General features: G+C 26.2%; 1 protein-coding gene across 1 annotated transcript; it reads left to right on the top strand.

The window, feature by feature from the left end:
- The first annotated feature begins 6615 nt into the window (after positions 1–6615).
- Positions 6616–20032, top strand: LOC117171903 (dnaJ homolog subfamily C member 8). Its single transcript, XM_033359552.1, has 6 exons — positions 6616–6725; positions 8655–8813; positions 8884–8950; positions 9032–9126; positions 9195–9343; positions 18687–20032. The coding sequence occupies exons 1-6, from the start codon at positions 6651–6653 to the stop codon at positions 18919–18921; spliced, it is 780 nt and encodes a 259-aa protein (XP_033215443.1). The 5' UTR covers positions 6616–6650; the 3' UTR covers positions 18922–20032.
- Positions 20033–20550: the final 518 nt, after the last annotated feature.

The following is a 20550-nucleotide window of genomic DNA, read 5'->3' as shown; positions in this document are numbered from 1 at the left end:
TTAATATTTAAAAATCATATTTATCATTGTGATAACAGAAAATGTTTTTAAGATTAAATATAAACATATACTACTTCGAATACAAATAGATAAGAAATACTTTTTTGCTACCGGAAAGTGAAGGGTGCGATTTCACATAGAGATTCGATTCTAAAAACACACAAAATAACCACCTTCTAAGTTTTGTTTTTACTTATAACAGTTTCACATTCCAGGAAAGGCTAAATTAAACATAAAACTAGTAATTATTATTCATTCGGATTCTCTATGTAAAACCACGTCCTCATTTGGGAAGCTTCTTTATACCCTTTGCACAGAAAAATGCTTGTTTTCTCTGAAACGAGTGAGACAGTTAGAAGCAATATAACTTCATTTTTTCCATTTCCTCATGATAGTACCCCTTTTGGTGTTTAGAATATCAAAGTAGTTCATTTCCTATCAAATCATCGATGCCAAATTTCACATTGATTTACAGTAAATAAATCATTCTTATAATTTGAAAATTAATGTGAAATAAAGTACAAGTTTAACATATTTCAAAGGCATTAACAAATTATAGATTTTGTTCATTGCGTGTTCCTCCTTAATGACTATTATCCAATCAGCACGTTTTAAGTCAGTGTTCCATAGTTTAAGAATAATTTTACGACTGCTAAAAACACATGAGTAACTCATGCAGAGTGTTATAAAAACGCGTAAAGTGTATAAACATAGGAGTGTTTTTAGCAACATTTCTTATCGAACATCGCTGTATTATGTAATACATTTAGATTCCTTCTGATCCCATGACGTAGAAATCTGTAAAAAAATTAATATAAATAATGGAAGTTCATCTTTTTATTCTTTATTCAAATATTAGCTGAAGAAGGTGTGTGCTAGTTTGCCCGTAAACCTTTGTCATCGAGTATAACAATTAAAGATATAATATACGGCATCAGTTATTTGCTGAAGTCATATTTTAGTTCAAGGTTTAACTTGGCTCCTAATCTCCCTGAAAATTCTAAAACGTACAAAATCATTGTCGTATATAAATTAGGTGCTTAAGATCTCAAGAACCGTAAGATAGTCTTTATCAACTGCGCGATTCACGAGTAAGACGCGACTGAACAAAAATAATGAATATCGTGTATATTTACACGATATTCTACACAATGTGAAAAGCACACATAATAATACTTCTCTGACCTTCCTTGAAAATAAGCCTTAGGTATATACTAAAGCAGGTTAGCACAAATTTCTAGATTCTCCAATAGGAGTATTGCGAGTCTAAAAACTTTCAAATAACTTTATACGTAAGTACTGCTTATGTTATAAAAAAATATTTTGTATGCTTTAAATATATCGTATTTTTAAAATTAAGAAGAGTATGATAGTACATAATATTAGAAGTATTGAAATAATTATTAATTTGTGGTTTAACATTATTAAATATTTTATTAAGGCATACATTTTTATATAAATTTGATGGGATATAGGTTTTGGACAGATACAATTCAATAATTAAAGATTTTATCAGTTCTTCCCCTACCGACCTAAATTCTTTGTTGAGGTTGTGAAAGATTAATCTCGCACTCAACGTAGCTTAGTGAGCAAGAGCATGGCCAGACCGGCAATCTAAAAATCAGGGTTCGTATCCCAGTGATGCTAGAGAACATTTTTTCACAACTTATAAAATCAATATTTATCAATGATATTATTTTAATATTTATATGACACAACAAATTTAGGCCAGTAGCGGAAAGCCCGATAACATGCTTAATTACACATTTTTATATTTTTGATAGCTAATACAACAAATTTCATTCATAATTATTTATGGTTTGTATGTAAGATTTCAAGCAAAGCTCGTAATTGAATTTTGATATTATGTAGTCGACTAACGTGAAGAAACAGTTTTCTTTCTTCGACGGAATGACAGTTTCCCCTTTTTGAACTTCTTTTGCACTGTGACCCCTGTATTTCCAACTTTTATAAGAAATGTTATATTTTTAAATAATGTAAATGATCTTTTAGAGATTCCAGCCATTAACAAATTTATTTTTAAAAATCAGATATATTTTAGGCCCTCAGAGATGCATTCACAACGATAGTAAAAGGTCCGAAAAAGATAAGACTAGGTAAATAAAAAAAATGTTATACGTTTAAAAACGCTCTCTTTATCATGAATTTTTTTAAATATCACCATTGATAATTAAATTGTGATACTTATAAGTATAATTATATATTTATTTTTAAGATTTGTCATTTCGTCCTTACTATTTAATTCCTTGAATGTAAATTTGACACTACACTCTTTAATATGCTCAAACTGAAATTTATAAAAATCGATGTCCTTTCAGTAAATTTATATTATTACAATTCATATATTAAAAAAGATGTATTTTCATTGTCATGTTTTTATAATTTAAAATAATGCACATCTTATACAAAAATAAAATTTTCTTATTTCAATTTTGATTGCAAATTGTGTCTTTTTACTATAAATTTAATTTTATATATAATTTAGGAAAAAAATGTTGTTAAATATAATGCTATTGCAGCTTGTGTCGTTTTTCCAAATAGTTATTTGTTGTTTTTTTAAATATATTTTTATAACAAAAGATTATAACAAATTTTTAGATCTTTCTTGCATGTAAAACTTGCACATTAATTTAGTTCATAGCTTGCGTCGTTTTCCCGTAAATTACATTTTTTTATTGTTAATATTTTTACCGATTGAAAAAAATCTGCGCATCCTATAAAAAACTGACATATAACACATTTGTAGCTCTTTTTTGGGCGAACAAAATTTTATCTATAATATTTTTTCGAAAGGCTTGTCCAAAAATGTATTTTTTTTTTAATTTTGATTTTTACGAATAAAACAAAAACTCGTATTTCGAGGTTTATCAAACCTAAATAATATATGTTGTTAATAATGATTTTTTTAAACAAATGTCCCAAACGGCCGTTTCCACATACAAAAAAAGTATTTTTTCTTGACTTATTTTTGGAATTGCCTTTGTTGCGACGATTAACCAACGAAATTAATTTAAAAATAATGTATGCAACTGTTCTAAGCATTTTAAAACAAACAATAGAATTATCATTTTTGCATACAAAAAAACGTTTTTTTACTGGAATTATCCGACAATAAACTAACAGTGGCCGAAAAACTGGACATCAGACACTAAATATCAATTTGCCTAATTGTTAATAACAATTCTATAAAAGAATGTCACAATCTGCCGTTTGATTGTAGAAAAAAGTTATTTTTTTAAAATAATTTTTATGAAAAGTTTAATTTTCATATTGAACCAACTAAATTGCTTAGCAATTGATTTATCTGTTTGTTATAAATAATTTTGTGCACTACAAAAACTATATTCTTATCATTTTCACATAGAAAAAAAACCAGAAAAGTGCTGTAACAATTGATATTTATAATAATAATAATAATAATAAGAGTATTATAAAAAACTTTTAATAAATATATTAAAACTCAGCACTCGAATCAATCTTGGATTCGAATAGGGTTGTTTCAAAAGTCAGATATAATTTTTCCAATAAATGGATCTTATAGTATATAAAATTCTAATTATAAAAACGACCATAAAATATTTTTTAAATATTGTTTACTATTTTTCATTTAATGTTGAAATATGAAGTTTTTATCACGATGTCGATTGGAGGGCCCTTTTGACGTCAAAGGGGTCGGATTTTTCACCAATCACAGCTCGAATGTGTCAGTGATTCTTAAATATATTTTTCTGAGCCGATATTTTGTTTTGGATATGTGCAAATCGAAAATACAAGTCGTAAAATATTGTTTAAAAAAATGTCAATGGAGGGTTTCGTAAAAACCAATAGAGAAAATCTACCGACAATATATATATACATATATATTTATTTATTTTTGGTATGTACAAAGAATTCATTGAAAAATCACTTAAATATAGTCATGTTTACTGAACAATTCGTAAATATGTAAGATTTTTAAATGTGTTAATAATTGCACTTACTGTTTTCCTTCAACATACTACTGACTCTTAAAGCAAATATTACAAAAGGATAATTTTTTTGTCACATAATCCTTAACAAATTAAGCTATCAAATAAAAATAGTCTAAATTGACAGCAGACCGTGGCCTAATCTCTTTATCATGAGTTTCGCATCGTCACATTGATAGATAATTATGAGAACCTCTGAGTCACGTGCCACCCACGTGACACCAATTTGAATAAGTGTTCTACCGCCTTCAATTTTTGATAATTTTTTTCTGTTGAACGACACAAAACAAAACAAAACTGATAACGCAACTTCGATTCAGATTCAAATTATGTATTAAAAAATTATTTTATCTAAAATCGCGAAACAACCCTATTCTTGTATTAGTTCTTAGATTTTTCTATCAAATTCATTCTGTATCATAATTAAGGTAGTTTTGGTGCAAAAAGTCCGATATCTGAAAAAAATAGTTTTATCTATGACTTTAAGAATGAAAATATTATAACTGATGTCAATTCAAATAAAAAACATTAATTTTAACCATGTTGTTTGCAATTGAATTTTTTCTGACCGTCGTTTCTTTTTAATTTTTGTAGCACGATTGCATTTTGATGAATGAAGGCTCATTTTTTCCGCGGAAACATTCTCTGCAACTCTACTATTTCAAAATTTAAAAATAACTGAATAATCTTAAAGTAGAATTGTTCGTTTAAAAAATGTTTGAAAAAAAAGTTGTTCTAAAGTATTTCAGCCATTGAAAAATTTACTTTCAAAATTGGAAACAGTAGAGTTGTAGAGAATGCTTTCCCAGAAAAAATAAGCCGTCATTTATTAAAATGCAATCATTTTTCAAAAATTAGTAAGAAACGACGGGTAGGAAAAACTCAATTGCAAAAACATGGTTAAAATTAATGTTTTTTTTTTGGTTGTGAATTTCAACATTTTTTACAAAAAATGTTTTTATTTGAAATGACATCAGTTATAATATTCTGATTTTTAAAATTATAGAAAAAACGATCTTTTTCAGATATCTGACTTTTGGCAACACAACTGCCTTAATAGCTTACCAAAAAAATTACTGAAGACAAAATATCTTTTCTCTCGGATTAAACAGCATATATTGCATATATTGACATTTTTTAATAGAAATTATTATTAAGTGTCTCATATCTAGTTTTTGAATCACTGATAGTTTATGGTAGTACAATTTTATTGAAAAAAACGTCTCATTTGTATATAAAAATGATAAATCTTAGTTCATATCAATAACAATCACATAAATTATTTTTTAATTACTTTAGTTTATTAATAATCTGTATTATTTGCGTTTGATAAAAATTTCGAAGCCTTTAAAGACAATCGTCAATCGCTTTTGGTAAAAAAATCCATTTAGCTATTAGAAAAACTCATTTATTGAAATTTTGTTTATAAACATGTTTATAAAAACAGTGAATCTTAACTTACGCTAATTTTTCGTTGTAAATTATGACTTTTATAAATAATCTGAGCAACTAGCGTGAAACGAGCAATTTTTTCTGCAGAAAAAACACTAGTCAGAATTTCTTTATAAAAATTGTTAATTGTTTGAAGTTAAATATTAATAGAATTGTTTCTGTTCTTTAAGTGCATGTGTAATAATTCCGTGGTTGTTAGTGATTTTCTTTCTGTATTTTTTCTTGAGATAAAAGTTGAAAAGGCCAATTTTGTCACATTATTTGATTATATATTGTTGCCGTGTAAAAAAATTTAACTATAATCGTGACTCACAGCACTCTTAAAAATTTAATGCTGAGCATTTCTAAAAAATCTTTTAAATCGGTCAAAAAACACGACCTATGGGCGATTATGAACAGTAAATTCCTTTTCCAGACCAGGAAAATTTTTAATGACTGGGGAACAATATTAAATCTGTTTAAACATACAATTTTGAACAAAATACATTCTGTAAAAGAAGTTTGATCTAATTTTCTCAAAATCAATTTTGGTGTGATTCTTCTTCGTAACGTAAGTAGAAAAAAAAATAAAATTGAAATATAAAAATAAAATCAAGTAATTTTATACAACTAATGTCAGTAATTTTTTCCATAATTATAATTATCAAAGTTATTTCTCCGAGGTCAACATAACGTAAATAAGTTAAAACAAGATATTGTTTAAAACTGCTATTCAGAACAATTGTTCTGTAATAAAAAAAATACTTTTCAATATCAAATATTACACTTTTTAATAATATACTATTATCCACTATCACCCCTACTTGTAAGGAAAGCATTGATAATAATATAGAAACATTCTATATTTTCCTTGGGATGAAAGGTCTTTCTTACAATCGTACGTAAAGTATAACGAAAGATAAAATTATATTTCCTCACCGAAAATCTGAAATATCTGAATTCACACGTGGTACTGTCGATGAAAACAATCCTTCAAAACATAAAATAAAATGAAATTAAAACTGAAAGCTAACGAAATCTCTTAGGAAACACGCTAACTTCGCAAAGACACGCCATGATTCCCGCGACTTTCTCGACGGACAAGGACTTCTGGGTAAAGGGCAACAAGCAAAACCTGAATTACCAACGACCGAATTAGAAATTTCGAATCAGATTTCAAATTTCTCCACCGGCTGGCGCAGAAATCGCTTGAATTTTTAGTTAGTCAAGATGGCCGCCATGAACTCGAGTTTACCTACAGAAATTCCCGCAAAAGAGGAGGAATTTAACGAATTCTACACAGAGGTATTTGTAATTCTTCAACAAAATAAAATTAAGGGTATTTATTATTAATTGCATATCTAAAGACGGAGCGTTTTTGTTATTATGTAATCGATAAGTCATATACAACTGGCCCGGGCTCGCCAAAACGTCATCAGTATTTACAATCAATTTTCAGCGTAAAACGTGCTTTTAGGTTGCAAATTTAATCTTTTATGATAAATCACAATGTCTTGGTTGATTCAAATTTTCAGAATGTCAAAAAGAAATGTTTTCCCTTTTTGAACGGCCTTGGGGAAAAGGAAAAAAATCGCGTGACAAGCCTAACCTGAAATTGGTTAATCCCGTTTAGTAATCTTTTCTCGTTAATTAATTAGCTTTGTTGAGAATATTCATAATTTACAACAGAGTGAATTGTTATGTACCGATATAAAGAAAAGCTAATTAGAAATTTAGAATAAAGGAAAAGTCGAATTTTTATAATCAGGAGTGAATCCCAATCAAAAAATTCTTCATTTTTCAAACGAAGTTTAAAATTTTTTAATTTTTAACGCTTCAGGTTTTTAATTCTGAAAGTCACCAATTAGAAAGCATATCATTTTCTAAGTGTTTAGATTAATTAAATCGTAAGGGTTCACAATATTTAAAATCCATCGATTTTTAAGGGTGAAAATAGCAGTGATTAATTGGATAGAAATACACATTTTTAGTACAAAAATGTATCTAGTCGTTTTTCATGTCAATAATATATTTATCATCTTTGAAATGTTAACAATTTTAATTTAAAATTATAGTTTTTAATGATCAATTATAAAACGGTTTAACCTTTGAGGCCCTGAAACTGAAGTTTTTTGCTTCAACTGATTTGATTAGAAAATCTTTGATTCTTAATTCCTTAATTTTTCGAGGTTCTGAATGTAAAATTTCTCAATTTTAAAAACCTTGATAGTTTTAAATTGAATAATTTTCTATCTAATTCATCGAAATCGATTTCGAATTGAAAAGCTTAAAATTGTACAATTACAAACATTAAAATCGTATTTTATGAAATTGATACATTAGTATTTGAATAATTTCTTTAGTTTTGAATTGTTGCAATATTAGAGTTATGCATTTTCATATTGAACATTAAATTTCAATTTTGCAAATAAAATTAACCATTTAAAATTGATTAATTTTTTAACGATTTAAATTTGCTTCAACTAACTGAAATTGTAGAGTTTGTGTATAAAAAATGTGTATAAAAAAGTATAGTTTTTAATTTTCGGATTCGTTTAAGTTTCAACGTTCTGGTGTAAAAATTATTTTATTTTTAATGTCTGACACTTAAAATTACTATTTATTTGAACTTTTTTTTCTTAGAAAAATTCAATTTATTTATTGATTTTAGAAAAATATTTTTAATTTGTTTAAACATTAAACTATAATTTTTTATGTAATAATAATATAAAATTTTAGATTTTCTGAAGGCTTGACTTTTAAAGATTCAATTTAATTTTCAATTTCATATTGTTAAATTTTAATCGCCTTTAATTTAAAGTTATTCAAAATCAAACGATTTCAATTTTTAATTATTCAATTTTAGAGTAATAATCTGAAATCATTTAATTTCGAGATTCGTTAATTTAAAAAAAATGTGATTTATTTTTAATTTGCTTATATTTTTCATGTTAGGAAATAGTAACCAATAGATCTGTATTTTCCTTCATTAGACACAAAAATTTCCTTATTCTACTTATTATATGATTCAAAGTCAATAGATTTTTTGCTAAAGGTTTGCTGATTGTTATCGACTTCCGAAATTGATCATATGTAAAAAAGTATATATTTTTTTAAACCTGGAGAAAGCCGGGAGACGACAATTAGAAAAATAGTGGCCATCCTAAATGTTTACTTTTTGCAGGTGTCGAATTTCCAATACATTAAAAAATATATTACCTATTTAATTTCCAGGTAAAAGAAATAGAAAAAAGAGACTCGGTTTTAACACCGAAGCAACAAATAGAAAGACTTTTGCGTCCTGGTTCTTCGTATTTTAATTTAAATCCTTTTGAAGTTCTTCAAATCGACCCAGCGACATCCATTGAAGATGCCAAAAAGAAATACCGACGTGTAAATATATATATTTTATAATTTAAAATTTAACCTAGGAAAACAGAAAATAATATCCAATATTTTGCAGATGTCGATATTGGTGCATCCAGACAAAAACCAGGACGATTCAGAGAGAGCGCAACAAGCTTTCGAAAGTAAATGAAACTTCTTTAATTTAAAAAATAAATGATTTTCAAATTACAAGAATTCATCATTTAATTTAATTTATATTCTAGTTGTTAACAAAGCCTGGAAAACTTTGGAATGTGAAGAAACGAGAGCGAAATGTATGGATGTTATTGAAGAAGCAAAAGCTCGAACGGATCACATGGTAGGACCCTTCTTTTTAATTTATCCGGGTTCTTACTTGTGTCGTCAATAAACCGTTTTTTTTTACAGATCGCAGAAAAGAAAAAGAAATTTAAGAAAGAGGGTAAAGTTGCTGAGGGTGCTGCAGTTCCAGCTTTAGAAGAAGAAACAGAGGAAGGTTACACACATGCTGTCTGGGTTATGACAATGAAACTCTTCGCAGATATGGAACGCAGAAGGTTTCTATACAATTTCTATCAATAATCCAAAGCCGCGTATACAACATTTTTTTTATCTAGTGCAGCGAAATATTCTTTTTGATTTGATTTTAATTTATCTAATCCGAAATTTGTCATTCTATTTACTAAAATAAATATTATAAGTGTTTTGAAATTTTGTTTAGCTCAGTTGGATGAATTATTTAATTTTAAAAATCAAAATATAAAACTTATGATTTTGAACAGGAAATTTTCCAAATTATATATGTAACTCTGAATTTTAAATTGTAATTTTCTAAAAGAATGTATAAAGTTCTGACTTTAAACAGAACCTTTTTGAAAGTAATGATAATTTTGAGTTTGTTCAGGGAATTTTCGAAAATAATAAAATTCTCAGTTAAACATGAATTAAAGAAATAAGTAAAGTGAAGTATAATTCTAAATTGGAACAGCGATTTTCGGAGAAAATTATTTTTCGGATCTGGAACAAGTAATATTTCAAATGAATAATTATAATTCTTATTTGAAACACTGAAACTCCTAAAAGTATTACAAATTTGACTTGGAAAGGAGAATTTTATAAATAAGGATTTTTTGAAATACTTGAAAAAATGAAAATTAGTAATTTCATTTTACTAGTGAAGCTTTACTCAACTTTTCACCTTTTTGCTGAATTATTTTTTCCCAATTTTCAAAAAACTTCCGCTTTTTCCCATTTTTTTGCTTAAATGTTAACTTACTTATTAGAAACCAATCAGAAAATCCAACAATTTTTCGATGAAATGTATTTATTTTTAATTGAAAAGTCTACTGAATTTTTGGTTCAGAATTCATCTCTTGTGGTTGAAAATTACTGTATTTAGTTGATGATTGAATTATTTAGTTGACAATTATTTTTCGCAACGAAACATTTAACCTATCCATCTATGGCTAAAAGTTGCTCTTTTTAGTTGAAAAATGAAACAATTTGATTGAACATTGATGTTTTTATTGTAAATTCAAATTTTTTGGTAGAAAATTTATTTTTTTTTTGGTTTCAAAATTGAACACGTTGGTATTTTTTATTTTTTATTAAAATCTTTTTTTTTTTTTAAATATCAACTATTAAATTTTTCCTTGAAAGTTAATCTTTTCTGATTCTGATTCTGATTGAAAATTGAACTACTTGGTTAAAACTTATCTTCTTTTATTTTTTAAATTAATTTGGTTGTTGAAGATTCATTTTTTTTCGTACCAAATTCAACTATGATGTTAAAAATTTAATTATCATATTAAAAATTCGACTACTTTTTTGAAAATGTAATTATTTTGTTAAAAAAATTTTATTTTATGTTGAAAAATTGTCATTTTTTATGGAAAATTAATATTTCTATGTTCAAAATTAAACTATATTTGTTTAAAAAGTCATCTTGTTTTGTTTTAAAATTCAAGTGCTTTAAAGAAAGATCGTTGAAAATGCAACTGTTTGTGTTTTAAGTTAATTTGTTTTGTTCGAAATTTCGACAATTTTGGTGAAAATTCGTCTTCGTAGGTTAAAAATTGAACTTTCTGGTTGAATAATAATATTTCTTTGTTGAAAATGTGTCTGTTTTGGTAGAAAATTAATTTTTTTTTCCAGGTATCTAAATTGTTTTAGGTATAATTTTTCATATTAGTGAGCCATTAAAATATTTCGCATTTTTTTAAACAATCGAATGGGAAAATGTATACAGCTTAACGAATTTATAATAAATAATGCTGTTTTTTCAGTTTCTAGGCTTCAGTTAATATGTTTAATTTAGAAAGCTTTGTCAAATTATATTATAAGATGTATTTCAATATATTATCACCATCGATTAATTATTATTTTTTTATTTAATTATTAAATTTGCACGTAGGGTCTGAATTTTAACAATAATTCAAACAAATTTTTATTTTCAAATTTTAAATATTAAGTTTTTAACAAGATAGATGAATTTTTGACAAAAGGAGTTTAATTTTCTACCAAAAAGCTTAACTATCTACAAAAAAGATTTTTTTAATTAAAAAAGATTAATATTCAGCGAAATAGTGGAATTTTCTTCTAAGAAAGATTACAGTTGAATTTTTAGAAAAAAAATTTCAAACAAATAAAAATAATTGTCAACCAAAGTGATAAATTTTTAACTAGAATGATGAATCTTCCACTGGATGAGATGAAATTTAAAAAAAATGGTATCAAACCGGTTTAACTCTCAACCGCATAGTTTTTTTAAAATGATTTTTATAACTGAAGATTAATTTTCTACCAAAAAAAGACGAGTTTTCATATAGATGAATTTTTAGCCAAAAAGATAAATTCTTAACTAAAACAATGAATCTTTAACTGGAATAGTTGAATTTTAAATTTTAAAAAATTTTGAACTAAAAAGATAAAATTCCAATAAAACATTTAATAGTTAAATTTTCTGTTAAAAAGAGCAATATTCAACGAAAAAAAACTTCTTTCAAAAAATAATTACAATTTCAAACAAAGTGATGAATTTTCAACTAAAATAATAAACCTTGGACTAAAATAGTTCAATTTTTAAACAAAAAGATTAATTTTCAAGCTAAACGATTAATTTCTACCAAAAAAGACGAATTTTTGACTAAAAGAAAAAAAAATACCAAAAATTGAATAGCTAAATTTTCAATTTGAAATTAATTTTTAACAACAAAAAACAACAACAAATGTTCAACAACATAGTTAAAGCTTCAATGCGAATATTTAAATTTTCATTAATCAAATTAATTTTCAACAAAAAATAATTTTCAACTAAAGTGATGAGTTTTTAATTAAAATGATTAATCTTAAACAACAACAAAAAAAGTTGTAGCAAAAGTGTTTAAATTTCAATGAAGTAATTAAATTTACATGCCTAAAGGATCAATTTTTAAGGAAATATTTATCAGTTTATATTTCAACCAGAAAATATTTTAATTTTCAATCAAAAACATGTGTGAATATTTTAATTTTCACTTAAAAAAAATTAATTTCAAACAAAAATACGAATTTTCAAAAGAATAGTTAAGTACAGTTATAAAGCTACTTTTTTAATCCCTAAATTTGAAAAAAATTCCTTGACATTCAGCTTTTTCAACTATATGGAAAAGTATTGTATTTAGAACCCTGAAAATGTAAAGAAAGTTTGGCACTGATTGTCGAAGGCCTTCAACTCGTGCATTCGCAAAATGTACTTATAACCTTTTTTATTTTAATAGTTTTAATATTTTCAAGCATGTCCATTTTTTTTGTGTTTCTGGATTTCTTAAGTGTCCCCCCAACTTTTTTCAGCTATTTTATTAAAAATCTGTAGGAAATAATTCATGTTTAATGGTCCCCTTTTTTCAAGAACAATTAAAAAATCTACAAGAATTGTGAAAGAATTATTTCATGTATCAAAAAGCTTTCCTACTAGTGGAAATGTGTTCGAAAAAAATTTTAATAAGCTTGGGAAATGATAAATGTTAGCACTGTAAATTACAAATTTTCACCAATTTACTGTGCCAACATTTATGATTTCCTAGGCTTACCAACATTTTTTTCGAATAAATTTCCACCATTAGAAAAGCCTTTTACACATGAAATAATTCTTTCACTATTCTTGTAGATTTTAAAATGATTTGTTGAAAGCAGGGGGCCATTGAACATCAAGATGGCCAACCACCCGGGAGAATTGAAATAGTACACCGGCAAAATCCCCGTATTTCATAATTCGCGCATTTTGAAATTTTTTAAAGTTCCCATCCAGAAAGTATATAATTTTTTAAGTTTTTAGAATAATTAAAAAGTGATTTTTGATTTGAAAAAATCGCATATTTTAGTTTTAAAAATCTATCCAGTCCTCTTAAATGTCGCTTGATACTACATGATATGATACTTATTAATGATATATTTACCGTCTTTAAAACTTCTATAATTTTAATTAAAAATTTTATTTTGAATGTGCAATTATAAGATAGTTTAATCTTTGAGGTCTTGAAACTAAAGTTTTTTCCTAAATTAATTTTTAGATTAATTTTTGGAGGTTGTGAATTTTTAATTTTCCAATATTGTAGTTTTAAATTGGAATATTCATCATTTTAGGACCATTTCGCTATTACATATTTCAAAATTTCGTATTAAGGTCCTTGATAGTCAGTTTTGAATTTATTAATTTTAGATGTAATTATTAAGCAATTTCGAATTGAAAAGCATAAAATTGTACAATGTCAAAAACTGAAATCATATCATAGCAATATTGTTTTATATTCTTTATATTAATTTTTAATTTTCAATGTAAAATCTTAAAATTGTCCAATTTTTAGTTAAAGATTTAAACAAATAAGTCATTTCCGATTGAAAATGGTTGTGTATTCGAAAATTTCTAGAATGAATAATAATTCTAAAGGAGGATTTGAAATTTAAAAAAATTTTAATTAATTTTAAAATAAAAAACGATGAAAGTTAAACTATCTGAAATTGATACATCATTATATGGATCATTTCGGAAATTTTAAGTGTTTACAATTTCAGAGTTCTGAATTTTCATGAACGCTAAATCTTAAATTTTTTTCTTTGATAGGTTTTAATTTTGGAATTAAAATTTAATTACTTAAATTTTGAAAATTATTATTAGCAATTTAACAATTATTAACTTTTAAGTAATTTAAATTTACTTCAAATAATTGAAATTTTAAAGGGTTTGAGTATAAAAAGTTCTAATATCACCATTTTTAGTGACAAAATTTTGTTTCAGTTTTATTTGAAGTTTGACTTTGTTTACGTTTCAACGTTCGGGAGTAAAAATTGTTTCATTTTTAACGTTTCCCGTTTAAAAATACTATTTATTTCGAAAGGGGTTTTTTTTTTAATTAATTCAATTAATTTTTCATTTTAGAAAAAGTTGTCTAATCAGTTTTAATGTTAACTTGTAATTTTATTATATAATGACAATTTAAAATTCTAAAATTTCAGAAGCAATTCAAATTATTCAAATTTACAACTTTTCAATCTTTAATTATTTAATTTTGAACGCTTTTAATTATAAAGAATACCATTCCATTTCCTCTGAATTTTAAATGACCCAATTTCGAAAATTTGAATCTTAAAATATTCTTTTTTTCACGTTTTTACATTGTCATATTTTCGATACAATAATCTAAAATCGTGCTATTTCAGTGATTCTCAAAATAAAATAAAAATTGTTTTATTTTCAGCGCTTCGACTTAGAAATGATAAAATTCAACCCCTTTTTCTAATTAAATTGTCCAAAATCGTTCGTATGTTTTTTTTCAGACGCTTGCAATTCGAAATTATTTATTATTAATTTCTGTTTCAAGAATATTTAAAACCTTACGTGAAAGAATTGGTTTAATAATGGATTTTCAAATTTGCATTTTTTAATGTTAGTAAATAGAAATTCAGAGACGGGAACGCGCGATTTGCACGCGTGCATTTACTGCTAGTGTTCAATAGGACGCATCTCTGTATTATTACGGACTTCCGCAATTAATAATGTATGTGAAAAAACTGTGGTTTTCGCAAAGAGAGTTAATTTTTTCATAAACCGGGAGAACTCATGCATATTTACCGGAAGAACCGGAAGACGACAATTTTAAAAATACTGCCCACTGTGAACATGAATAATCTCCTACTAATTGTTAATATAAAAACTGAAGAAAGTTTGAGCGACATTTAAGATCTCCAGAAAGATAAAAAAAATGATATGCAGGAAAATTATAAAACTATGAAAATAAGAATTTTGTTAAGCACATTTTGCGAACGCGCGAGTTAAAATGCTTTCGTCAATCAGTGCCAATTTTTTTTACTTTTTTAGGGTCCTAAGCAGCCCTGTGCATCTCCATATTTCAGATCTTAACTTGACCCCGCAACTGTCCTAAGTTTATTAGTTCTTAATATCTCCAGCTCGGCGCTAGTTGTCCCATCACTCCCTGTTTTTGCATAGAAAGCAATGGGACTAGGTGAATTTTTAAATTTTTCAGTAAACAAAATGTTATTCTCATGCATAACATTTTTTTAATGAAAACAATTTTACTCATTTAACATTTCAAAATAGTATTCCAATCATTTTCTATTAATAATAAAGATAAAATATTAATTATAAAGTCGTACAATATTCCTCGCAAAGTGGAGTATATTTTAGATTTCGAATTTGAATAAAAGTATGATTTTAAACATTTATTTTCGAAAACATACTAAGCAATATTAATAGTGAAACGTAAACAGAATTACCCGAAGAAAACTTTGAATAGTATAGAGTTTAAATTTACTCATTGAAATAAATTTATATTTGAGAAAATGTTATTTAATAATCAATGAAGAATATATCCATTATTTCTCTAATTACTTAAAAACAATGTCTTTAGAACAAAGATCTAAAACCTTGATTCTGTTTACATGTTGTACGTTTTATAAAAGTATAATTTATACTTGTTCCTCTGGAAAATATATTTTTCCTAAAATTTTATTTATTCAATAAACTATTCTTAATGTTGTTTACTTATTTTTATATTACATGTTCACAAATACAAATTTAATTCAATTTCAATTACATTATATTCAATAGTGTAATATCTCACTAAACCCTAAAATGGTCACTTTAAATCTGGTTTAAACTTCTATGATATGAAAAATTTGTTCACGAAATTATTTTTATAATTTATTAATACAAATATTATTTATTGTGTTTTCAGAAATATAAAGTATTATATTTAACTTTTTATTTAAATTCAAATCTTGGATTCCACTTTAGCAAGCTTATTGGGTGCCGTTTAAATTCATTTTTTCCCTTTAACCATTATATAAATTGCTTGGAAAACTGTTTTTAAATATTACATAAGTAAAATTGATTTATTTTAAATAGGGTTTTGCATGAAAATAACATTTTATTTACTGAAAATCTTTTAAAAAATTGGTCTAGTACCATGCCCTAAAATACAAAAACAGGGAGTGATCGGACAACTAAATCCGCGCTGGAGATATTATGAACTAATCAGCTTAGGACAGTAAGGGATCACCACTTTTCCATATAGTTCCAATATCGATTTTAATAATTTTTTAGGGATTGAAGAGGACTGTCTACGAAATAAAACCATGCTAATAACTTTTATTTCCAACCCGCCCTCACCCTCCACGCAGCCACCCAATAATCATAAAACTTCATTTTTACGTTTTCTCTTTGGTTTTTAGCAATCTCTGTCGTCTTTTTCATACAAATAATTACTAATGGAGAATTGAAATATTGACCATGACTTTTTAAACAATCTTCAATTGTTACAATAAATGTAATTTATTTAAACAATTATTTATTGTTTATTTTCAAATTTCTAAAAATTGAGTCAGAAATGTCCACTTTTTTCAAACTGGTATCTTATGCTGTTTTTTGTAGAATAATTATATAATTTTGAGACATTTCTTCTAATTTTTAACAAATTTCTGTTTATTTATTATTATATTTGTTTAAACAATTAAAAAGTAGTTGATCTATTCTTTCTACACACTATACAGTCAGAAACATAATTATATGTGTTCTATTTTATTTTGTTTTTTTTAGTAAGCGAAAAAAACTGCTTGAGCAAATAAATATTGTTTTAAAAAATATAAATTTATTAAACATTAAAATAAATGTACCAAAATTATGTAATTATGCAAGAAAACGTGGCATAGCATATTAATTTGAAAATAAGGTTGATATCTCTGGATCAATTTTTAGAAATTTTGGAGATAGACAATAAATAATTGTTTAAATAATTACATTATATTTTTAGCAAAATGTAATATTCCAAAAAATTATAAACAATTACATTTCAATCAGAAAATACAATTATTTTTTATATTTTTTGAGAATAAATATTTGTATAAATAATTTACACTTGTTTAAACAATTGAAAATTGTTTAAAAATACATTGGAAATATTTAAATTGTCCATTAGTAATTATTTGTATAAAAAAGGCGGCGGAAATTGCTAAAAAGTAACAATGATACGTAAAAATATAGTTTTTTATTTTTGGGTCATATTTGGGGGAAAAGTAGTCTAGAAATATCATTATAGGCCTAAAAATTATTTTCCTATAATGAAATTACTATAATTTTTGCACGAGTTTATGACTACTAATAAGAATAATTATTTGATTAAGTATAGTGAAATTTATAGGGAAGTAAGTACATAAATGAATAATATTAACATATTGAAATAATTATTACAAAAAGTAGAAGATACTCATAGCTTTTAAGTTTCATTATACCCTCATCTTTAAACAAAGTTTCTTTAAATATGTCAATTTTTATGTACTATTGTGTGATTAGTTCAAAATAAAAGATTTATTTATACTTCCTTCTATTTTTTGCAATAATTATTTTAACATTATTAATTTCTATAATTATTTTCCTACAGTTTTTTCTAGAATAATTCCAATCATTATTCCTTTAATCGCGAAAAAATGATAGGAAAATCGTTATAGGTTTATAATGATTTCCACGACAATAAAAGATCAGAAGACCAGATATAGAAATTTTATTTATCTTTCTTTTTAACGAGATAACTTTTCAACTTTAAATATAAATCTGTAACAAAAATGTTATTTCTTTACAAAGCGATTCAACCAAATGTTTTAAACAAATTAGTTGAATTATCAAACAAAGAAGAAGGATTTTAAACCAAAAAGTTGCATATTCATAAAAAAATTAAATTTCTACTAAAACAGTTGAATTTTCGGTTGAAAAATATTTTAGTCGAGTTTTCACGGTCAAACTATGAATTTTTTAAAAAGAAATAATTTTCTACAAAAAAATTGCACTTTCATAAAAAAAGATTAATTTTGTACTAAAACAGATGAATTTGTAATAAAAAAGCTTTTTTTATCATTGGAACTTTTATCCAGAAAATATTACAGTTCATTTTTCAAGACCAAAATATAAATTTTAAATAAAAAGTAAATTTTCTGCGAAATAGTTAAGTTTTCAAGAAAATAGTATTATAGCTTAATTTCTAACCAAGCAGTTGCATTTTTATAACAAAACAAAGGTTTAATTTCTGCTAAAGCAGGTAAACTTTAAAATAAAAAAGACAAACTTTAAAAAAATAAGTTGATTTTTCAACCGGAAAGTTAACGAAAAAATGCAGTTTTCTATTAATTAAAATAAATTCTGATATTTTCATAAATTCTCAGAGAATTTATTTCTGGGTAATATTCTCATTCTCGTTGCCGTTCCCAAAGTCATATAACCGGCTCAGAACTCTAGCAACAAGGTCCGAAACTTTTCTAGCTGAAATCACCCTGTAGTAGAGATTATGATAATAAACTCTCTACACTTACATTATATTAACCAATTATTGATCTAATTTGACAAATGATTTGCAGGAGAGAATTGATGACGAGAGACGTAGAACAAAGGAAACGAAAGCGAGAAGAGGAATTGTCAGCCGAGGCTCAAGCAGCCCTCGAACGGGAGTGGCAAAAAAATTTTGAGGAGTCGAGACAATTGCGAGTGGATAGTTGGAAGGCTTTTCAATCGGGTTCGGGAGTGCAGAAGCAAAAGAAGACGAAAAAGATGAAAGCCTTCAAACCTCCGAAGACAAAAGCCGAGTCCCGATAATGAAGTAAATTTTCTCGTAAGTTTACAGTCAGCATCGGTCGCTAGTTTTCGAGTTTATTTTTAATTGGCAGGACGTTTTTCTCAAATATAACGGGAACAGGCTGGTGAGTTTGCTGGCATCATGACACGTTATCGTGCCAAGATGAGTTGCATAAAATTCGTGGTTGGTTCATCGCAATGAAGCGACAAATGTGTAACAACGCAAGCCGAGTACTACTGAAGTTGGCGGACGTGTGCGTGACTTTGGACAAGATTAAGTGCGAGTCTGTGAGTAATAATAATTGCGTGTGCTTGTGTGTGCGTTCCTGTGTGTGAATCCACGAAAATTTGCAAATGACCACAACGTGTGATTGAACAATTTGAACGAGCGCACAATTAATTTGTGCATGATTCCATGCCGTAACTCGAAATGTTGTTTACAATGAGGGGCAACATTTTGACGATTTGCCGTTAAACTGGAAACCTCTTTTTATGATTGTTGACCCCACAGTCTTTTGTATATCACACGTTTGTTAGTCGAAATCGAGTGCGAATTTGTAGTTAGCCCTCCAAGGTATTTCTACCTTGTGTATTTACAATCAATTACGATCAAAGATAAAAAGATTATCAGTGCAAAATTGGTGTAATTCATGAAATTGGAGTATACCCATGACGACAAACTTTTCACGCGGATTCTTATGGGATTCTTTGCGAGAATTTTAACATTAAGAATGGATAAATCAATTGCTATTCTATATATATATATATATATCGATTTAAAACTTTGAGATTCATGTTTCTCGAAACAAATCCTACAGAAATTCACATAAAAACATTTTCGTCACGGATATCGTAATCTGCCCTTTCCCTGGATTAAAGTATTATATTACTGATAAAATTAAATGTTTGAGATTTAAATGTGATACACTTGATGAAGTGATCCTATAGTGTAAAAATAATGCCGCTGCGTGTAAACAAACGTCGATCAAAGAATGCCGGAATTGTTGAAAAAAATCGCAAAAATAGTGGTAGATTTAATTCTTAGATAGTGTGTAGCATATCAAAATATTGTGAAATCTTTACCCACGAATGGACTTTCCTTTGGCCTTATAATAAATGATTTTTTAAAATATTTTTCAATTCAGTTCTAATATATATTAACTTAATTGAGATTTCGTAACAGCGAGAATTTACTATTTTTATTGAAAATAATCTCGGGAAAGTTTTGGGATATATGTGAAATTCTTATCAAGTTACTTTGAATATTATTTGAAAGACGAGACTAACAAATTTAGAAGCTTGAACATAAAATAATTACATTTTTATAGTTTCGAACTTAAAATGTTTAGGAGCAATCGGTTTCATAAGTATGATGGCCATAATTTATTATTTTTTGTAAAGCGGAAAGATACCATCTCAATTTTAAAATTTATGAACTAAACCATTTCTTATGAAAAAATAATAAGATATGAAATTGAAGAATATGGAAAATAAAAGCGAAAATGCAGAATTTTCCAAATTTGTAACGATTTTAGAATAAAACATTAAAAATTGAATGATTTGAAATTTTCAACTCAAAATTGCGTAATTTCATATGATATCAAGTTACGTACATGAAAAGTAATTGGATAGATGTTAAGAATAAAGAAA

Source organism: Belonocnema kinseyi, chromosome 4 (assembly GCF_010883055.1).
Source record: "Belonocnema kinseyi isolate 2016_QV_RU_SX_M_011 chromosome 4, B_treatae_v1, whole genome shotgun sequence".
NCBI lineage: Eukaryota > Metazoa > Arthropoda > Insecta > Hymenoptera > Cynipidae > Belonocnema > Belonocnema kinseyi.
This window is presented reverse-complemented; position numbering and strand designations above follow the sequence as displayed.